The sequence below is a fragment of the Populus alba genome, chromosome 6, assembly GCF_005239225.2.
Source record: "Populus alba chromosome 6, ASM523922v2, whole genome shotgun sequence".
NCBI lineage: Eukaryota > Viridiplantae > Streptophyta > Magnoliopsida > Malpighiales > Salicaceae > Populus > Populus alba.
The window spans coordinates 21,904,025-21,912,391 of NC_133289.1; the positions used below are offsets into that span (position 1 = coordinate 21,904,025).

The 8,367-nt window shown below is 37.2% G+C and overlaps 1 protein-coding gene across 1 annotated transcript; it reads right to left on the minus strand.

Moving 5' to 3' along the window:
• Positions 1 to 1,194: 1,194 nt before the first annotated feature.
• LOC118053495 (transcription factor MYB3R-1) lies at positions 1,195 to 8,367 on the minus strand. Its single transcript, XM_035064776.2, has 12 exons — positions 8,135 to 8,367; positions 7,451 to 7,643; positions 7,318 to 7,372; positions 6,836 to 6,893; positions 5,388 to 5,482; positions 5,157 to 5,260; positions 4,883 to 5,011; positions 2,881 to 4,645; positions 2,268 to 2,608; positions 1,900 to 2,014; positions 1,611 to 1,820; positions 1,195 to 1,459 (listed from the first exon to the last, which is right to left on the minus strand). The coding sequence occupies exons 2-12, from the start codon at positions 7,531 to 7,533 to the stop codon at positions 1,334 to 1,336; spliced, it is 3,081 nt and encodes a 1,026-aa protein (XP_034920667.1). The 5' UTR covers positions 7,534 to 7,643; positions 8,135 to 8,367; the 3' UTR covers positions 1,195 to 1,333.

Sequence of the window (8,367 nt, forward strand, 5' to 3'; positions counted from 1 at the left end):
TATGACTGAGTAAATTTCATGATGTTGGATTAACTTATTCTTTTTAGCAGTGGTATTTACCTCTTCTTCATGAAAACATCGCCATTGCTTCTAAGTTTTCTTGATAACAATTTCAATCAACTTTCGAAAAAAAAAACAAGTGATAGAGATAAAACTATTGGGAAATGGGTCTATTTGAAAACCGATATGGTGGCAAACACATCATAGGCGTCAGTTTCCTTCCAAGTTAATGCAACCATGAACCTTTTCTTCATGGCTGCACCCAAATAACTCGAACAATCTCATCAGAATTCAAGAAAGTCTTCTAAAAAAAATTGCCAAACATTTCCTCTTCTCCCCTAGTCGATCAAAGAACAAACAAAATAAATCCAGCACAGAAAAAATTAGAAGGATAATTTTTCCATATTTACTTTTCGAAAGTAGAGATATCATGCATGTGTTCCCCAAGTTTCAACCCGTTGGATTCCATGGCGTCCATGTATTTGCTGGCTGCTACAATTTCAGAGAAACAACGGTAATTGGAATATGCCTCTAATTTCACAATTTCATGCATTCTTTCTCCATGTGCTTTTATTTTCAGGAGTGAGTACTCATGTTTTTTAAGTTATTTTCAACCTGAAACCACTCACCTTATCCTCCATGTCCAAGTTCTTCGAAATCACTCCCGAAAAGGAATCTATCCATTCTCCCCCAATTGGTTAGACCACAGGTGCAATGATTTACAAAATCCAGGATGGCCCAGCTGCCCCAAAGTAAAGGGAGAAGTTATTTTCCATCAACTGAATCTGACAAAAGAAACAAGCCTGAAAAGCTGGAGAAAACAAAGATGGGGGAAGTTGGGTATATAGTATTAGGCACATGAAGAAAAATTACAGAAAAGCTTTTCTCTAAAAGGATTATATACATGGAAGGGAGGAAATTATTGTATTTTACCATCTATCCTGCCTATGATTCTAACGTTTCTCAACTTTTTACTGGGGGTTAGATCGGATCTTTATATTCCACACTATGCTTTTGTCCACTTAATTGCTCAGATCTTATGTTGCCCTAAGCCCTTACCAGGGGTTAACCAGACCTGAATTCTTACAAAGTAATCAAACTGCAAGTTTTGCCCTCTGTCCATCCATAGCTTGCACACAGTCTACTGAAATATGAACAGATTCAATCATCTTAATCAAAGAAGCGATAAACGTGTGCAAGGGAATATCTCTTTATCATTTATAATTGAAAAGCACCGAGCAACAGGAGGAACAAAAAAAAAAATGACAGCAAGTATACATATATATATGTATGTATAATATAAACTACAAACAATGACAGACCAAGGCAACCACTATCTGCAACTCTTCAGCAGATACGAAGAGGGACTTGAAAAGCTTATGGCTGTTGAAGATTTCCCATTTTCTGTTTTCTTCCCAGGTGTTCCACATTCACTAAAGTCAAGGGTCCGGCATTCGGTCTGCACAAGTTCCAAACATCTTTTTAGCTGACATATTAATATTATTCACAGGACAAAAAAAAGTTGAAAATATTCTTGGATGGATTTTGGCAACTAAACACTTTGGTGATATAAAAAATGTTTTGTGAAAGTTCTGCACAATCAGTCATACCGAAACATTTGAAACTATATGGGAGCAATTCTCCATGTCACCATCGGGATCATTGGAGCGCCTCCTTTCTTTTAATATGGACTCCGGAGTGTCTTTACCCATAACCTCCAAGGCATCAGCATAAGCAGGGGCAGTGTGCTCACTTAACTGCTTCATTAATGCAATGGCATCATAACTTCTGTCCCCGGGGCTCATAAAATAACCAATATCCTGGAAAGAAATTCCAGATATTTAAGAGAAAAATCTCTGAACATATTTGGTAATTAACTTATCAATGAAAGTTATCTACCTCAATGGATATTTCTGTATCAATCCTTGGGCCTGGCACAAAGGAATTAATGAACCAAGGCGACTTCCATGCTGAAGGGGATTCAAAACTCCTTTTGAAAGGAGTGTCACCAAATCTACAAAAAAAGGCCATCATCCAAGCCTGTAATAAGAACCATGGTAATGCAAAAACAAGAAGTAGCATATATCTGTCTAATCACAGATAAAGCCAGAAATTAGCAAGAAATGTCAAGTTCCAACCCAAACATGAATTACCATCTTCTCCCATAAAATAAAAATGAGACCAGAATATTTGACATGGCAGCAGCTTTTTACTCGGTCTAAACAGTATGGCGACAAGGATCATAAAAGAAATGCAGGTAAACTTACATGCCAAAATTTTCAGTGCCAGCACTGTTCCCAGAATTATCAGGCATATTCTCTGAGGGTGCTGATGAAGGAATAGGTTGTGCTGATGTGCTTTCAGCTATGTGACTTCCATGATTCTTCTCCATGCAAACAGTAGGACTAATGATTATGCATGGATTTCCAGAAGATGATTCTGAAGCACTGGCTTGCTCTGATAAAGTGCTCAAAATTTTACGGTAAAAATTCCTGGGAGTTCTAGCGCTAGGACCAAATGTTCTGTCTGCCTTGAAACCAAGTTGATTAGGAGAAAATAACAGATCATCGGAGTTTTCTTCAACAGGGACCTCAGAAGACTGTTTCACCTATGAAAAGGAAGAGGGGAAAGACAGACATTTAAGAAATGCCAATAAGATAGAACGCTAGGGGAATTATTATTGGTAAGGAAAACAAATAAGAAAAGCACATGTAAACAGACTGCACTTTTTCTTTACAAATCAAATAGTATAAAATTTTAGATAATGTGCAAGCAGCATCAAACTAACCATGAACAAGGACTGTAGTACTACGGAATATGCAAGTAGAGAGAACCAACGACTCCCGATTACAGTAACACAAAATAAAATAAAAAACTCACAGTTTGAGCACCAGCATCAGGATGAGCCTTGGACCTTGCATCACTATCACCTACCCCTTGCTTTACATTGTACTCAGAATTACCAGTATTTTCTTCTGCACCTTCACGAGCAGGGTCCAAATTTTCTTTATCTTCACCTGAGGATTCATGGTTCTTTTCTTGATCGGATGATGGAGACAGCAGAGATGATCTGTTGCGAGTATCACTCTCGTCAAACATAACATCCAAACGTGAAAAATCTTTGCTCAAATTGGATGCCATGTCAATCTCAAGCTTTTTGTCACCTCTTCTCTCTGACAAGGGTGACAATAAATCACGGTTTCGTTTCTTCAGGATGGATGGTGTACCTGTGAAAGTCTTGGCAGCACTTTTCAGAACAGCATCAGGGCTACCATCCCGAGATGGTGAATCCCATAACCTAAATGGAGTAATGCAATTCATGGAAGACATCATTAGTTGGCGGATACCAAGAGGACTATACTCTTGTTGCATATCACTTCCAGATTGTATGAGATCACAACTGAGAAAAGGTATATCCAAGCATGGGAAACGAGGAGGTTCATAGCAAAGACCCCCTGCATGCACATTTGGTTGCTCATCTGCAGGACAAGATGATATGGTATCTGAACCAGAAGGGAAAGCATTCACGGGCACTAGCTTTGACAGTTCCTTCAAATATGGTTGCTCTTGCAGCTCTGTGTTGCCTGTACCATCATCACAAGAGGAGTTGATCGCATCATTGGTATAGATAAAGCTGTCATGTACGCTTGTAATAAACTGTTGTTCATGAGTTCCGAATGATTGGACCATTAACTGATCGGGTTCCCTATCATATACAAGTGGTGTACTGTTGTCAGCAGAATATAGTGAAGGACCAGATAGAAATGATTGACTGCATGAAGCTCCCAAAACAGCAGACCTCGGAGGACAATATGACTGTGAAGCACTTCTCTCTGTTTCAGATATCTGGGTGCTTGATGATTGAGGAAGTGAAGAATCCATGCCACCACCTAAGTCAACCACACTTGAGTCTTTTGTAATATTTTCAGAGGAAAAAATTCCACCATTTGCTGCCTCTGAAAATAGAATCCTGCAACATTCATCATCAGATATGAATATCTGGTCTGATTGCATAGAACTTGCAGTGATATTTCCCATGGAAGCAGGAGCACTCAGGCCAATGGAAGTTTGAAATGAATTCACCAGTTCATGGCTTTCATTAGCAGTTATGCAATGAGTTGGCAACCCTGATGGTTCCTGCCTTAGTTCTAGGGAGGAAACGTTAGGTAGCTCCTGTAATTCAAATTGATAATCACTGCTCACGGAAGTCAGAGTGTTATGAGAGAAATTTTGCTGGAGAAAATTGGAAGAGCCACCCAATTCACAAGGCATTTCAGGGATGTAATATTGTTCTGAACAAGATGCTGGACTGGAGCTTTGCTCCTTTCTGAGACCAGATTCTTCAGCTAACTGAAATTCTTCTCTTGTATGAAAAACTGCATTACCCAGGTCACTCGCAGACTGTGAGCAACCAACAATAGTTGACTCTTGACTGCATTCTGATATATCTTCAGCTTCTGCACCACCTCTCTGAGAATTATCATCTCCAGAACAGTGCAGCCTTGAGGAAGACGAGGACATAGGTAGAGTTTGATGTCCAACAAGAGGAAAAGCTTGGAACTGTTCTAACAGACCTGATGCCAAATAAGAATCCAGTTTCTTCTTTACAGAACTGTTCCAGTGATTTTTTATGGCATTGTCTGTCCTGTTCACCACGCAACATAAATCAAATTCACATTTAGTAAAGATCACTTCTAACAGCACTGTTGAACTTCTAATTAACAGAAGTAGGGATGTAAATTAAACAGCAGGCAGGCAGATGGAAAGGAGATAACTCAAAAGATTGTTCATCCAAGCATGCAAGTAACCAAAGAGCTAAAAACACCTCCAGATAAAGTTAAATGCAACAATGGGAGTCTCTTCAAATAAGGAATGAACAAACCTTCCAGGCAAGAACTTTGTCAGCTCTGCCCATCTGTTCCCATAAATCTGATGTGCACGAATCAAGGCCAGCTCCTCTTGCTGAGTCCATGCCTCTTTGTTTATTGAGGGATTGAGATGATTATGCCACCTAAATTATGTGAACATTAGTGCAAATGAAGCAATATACAGGACAAATTTAAACCATAAAACAAGATTATATATGAGACAGCAAATAATTGCAACTTTTAAAAAGGGCAGAAGAATACAGCTTCCAAGTAGCTCTATACTCTTACCTTTCCCGGCACTGCTTTCCAATACGTCCAGGCAAATGCTGTGCGATTGTGGACCACTTCTTTGGTCCATATTTGTTCACCAATTCAATTATTATTTCATCCTCCTGTTTACATTTCACAACAGAACAGGTCAGTTTATCATCATGAAAAATCATCTTCAGGATAGAAAGTAGCAAGAAAAAAAAGAAGCAGAGTTTGACATAAACAGAAACAACCATATGGTATACCTACCTCCTTTGACCATGGACCTTTAACAAGTTCAGGATTCAAGACCTTCTGCCACCTATGCAGACATTGTACATCAGTCCTGTCCTTGAAACACTCAGCTACATAAAGTTCAATATTACAAATTAGACAATATTTGCTGTGTATTACAAATACAAATGAGGATGAGCATGTGGTACCAACTAAAAAGTGAAACTAAATTGGCTGGGATGGTTTTATCACATTTAACAAAGACCTAAAAAAGATTGTAAAATGAGAATGGCTCCAGTGAAATAAGGCCAGGTAGTGCCTGACAGATATAGCCCAGGAGATTCCCATTGCTCACATGACACTATTGATCCATTTACAGCCTTGTTAAGCACAAATCAATTCAATACCATTAACTTCATCACATAAGCATTTTCTCCATGGCATTCCAAAACTTCCAAAAAATGACATAGAATTTTTTTTTTTAGAAAACAGTAGTAAGAACAGTCATGCGGCATGACAATTTCAGGCAATAAAGAGGTAATATGTCTATAAAAGAACATTGTTGAAATGAAAAGCTTAAGATGGATGTGGTGATGCAAAAAATAACAAATAAATGGTCTGAAAAAGTTAACCATATTACCAACTATAGTAAAATTGATGGAATATTGTGAAAGTTGGTTCAGGCATCTGCAATCTAGACCTTCAGAAGCACTGATGAGAAAGAGTAACTGTATTTGAATTCAAAGGTTGACAATGGTAAAAGGAAAACCAAAAATACTTGGCATAGCGTAATAATTATATGAAAGGATTTAATTTTTAAGCGTTTCGCTTTAAAAGTTGGCTCAAGAAAGAACAAAATGAAGGCAGTTTTCATGTAACAAATGCAGACAAGTTCAATAATGAAGCTTAGTAATTCCAAAACTCCCAAAAAGAAAGACTGCATTTAAAATAACATAAAATTAAATGCAAGTTTAAATTAAGATTTTCTACAATAGTTCCAAAGTGCAAAAATAAATTCTAACTATCCTAAGGTAGCGAAATTCCTTGTACTCTGGGACAGAAGGATTCGAACCTCTGAATGGCAGGACCAAAACCCTAGATAAACTATAGTTAACTGAGAAGGTACTTTTTAAGTAGCTTAATCATCTTTTCTATTGATCCATTATCAAAACTAAAACTTGACAGGTTGATGTGCATCCTCTGCTTCTTATCCTTTAAATGTCATAATGATTCCCAACCCATTAAGGTTAGGTAGAATACTTTCAAGCCCATCCCCGGGGAAATAAACGTAGATCATCAACAAAAATAAAAGCAAACAATGTGAACGTGCATTGCCAACTATCAACCTTCCAAAGCAAAAACTAGAAAGAATTGAAGCCCAAAACAAAGTACAAAGTTTATAAACTTCAAAAGGAAAGATAATGAAATGAGAAACTTAAAAGAAAAAAAAGAGCAGAACTAAACTTATAAGTTCACAACCATACCAATTTTTTTCCAGTTCTTTCCTTTGAAACGCTGAACAGCCTTGCGCAGAATCTCATCCTGAACACATATAAGACTTGCTCATTACTGTATATATAAGCAGAAATAAACTGAGAATTGGGGAATTAGTGATTATAATTATGAAGACTAGCTCATTACTGTACATATAACCAGAAATAAACTGAGAATTGGGGAATTGGTGATTATAATTATGAAGGGAAAAACAGAAATTAATGAAAAAGAAACTTATGCATGATGGGAACAGGTAAACAATAAACCCTAAGCATCACCATGAGATGTCATTTTGGACTTGAGAAAGTAGTGAAAATCATAACGGGTAAGGTTTCTCTGTGAACTAATCCAGTCATAAAAATGCAAACAAGTTCCCTTATTAAAATCTCCACAGCATAAAATTATTCTTCTACCTAAATTATTCATAAAAATGCCAACACGAACCACTAAACATGAAAGAATACTCAATTACCTCTTCAGCTGTCCATTGCCCCTTTGTGGAACGCCTTGCAGGGCCACTAGTCCTCCTGCAAGATAACATCATTCAGAATCCAACATATTTAACAAGTTTAAACTCTCAATCAAAGAAAACATTGAAAAATTACCCATGAAGAAGCTTGGGTCTCGGAACCCCCTCACTAACAAGCCCATCCACAGGAGCAGAAATTAAACTGTCACTACTTTCCATGGTTGCTTGATACACAAATAAAAAAGATACTACATACCCCAATTCCCACTCGACCACAACTCATTATAAACCTCCCTACCAGCCGTTCCAATTTCCCTCAAAATCACAAGCTAGCACAAGACACAAGAAGAAAAAGAAACCCGGATCAGAATAACCTCTAAATAACAATCTTCACTTAGTTAAATCAAAAATCAGGGCTTTCTATTTGAGTGCAGTTGGATTGAACTGAACTCCACTAGAGTTTCAAATTTAAAATTCTTCAAGAAAAAGAAAAGATTGAAACTTTAATTCTACAGTTTGTGAAATTAATTAACTGAAAAAATTTCAATTTTTTAAATCATTCAAGTTCCTCCAAGAATAAAACTGAAAATGAATTCTACAATCAGTAGACTTAATTTCTTCAAATTAAAAAACAAAAACCCTAAAACATGATCATAGCGACGAAGTTTCAATCTTTTTTGCCATTCAAACTCAATAGAATCGAATTAAAATGGAAAAAATTTTAAGAAAAAAAATTATTTCATCCTATTTAATTATCAAAATAAAAAATCCCTTCAAATTCAAACTAAAAAGGAAAGGGTGGGGGGGTTCAAGCACTTACCAAACACAGCTTCAAAGACAGAAAAGAAGAGAGATCAAAACACGAGAGAGAAGATAAAGTGAATATAACGTTGCGCATTTGCAGATCCAAGTGAGGTTTAGAGAGATTTTAGAGAAGAGAAAGGGATCTGCAAATACGTTTCAGAGAGAGAGATTGAAACGGTCGAGAGAAGGGGGGGGACTGTTGGGGAGAGAGAGAGAGAGGGCTTTGTTTCTTCCATTCATTTCAAAATT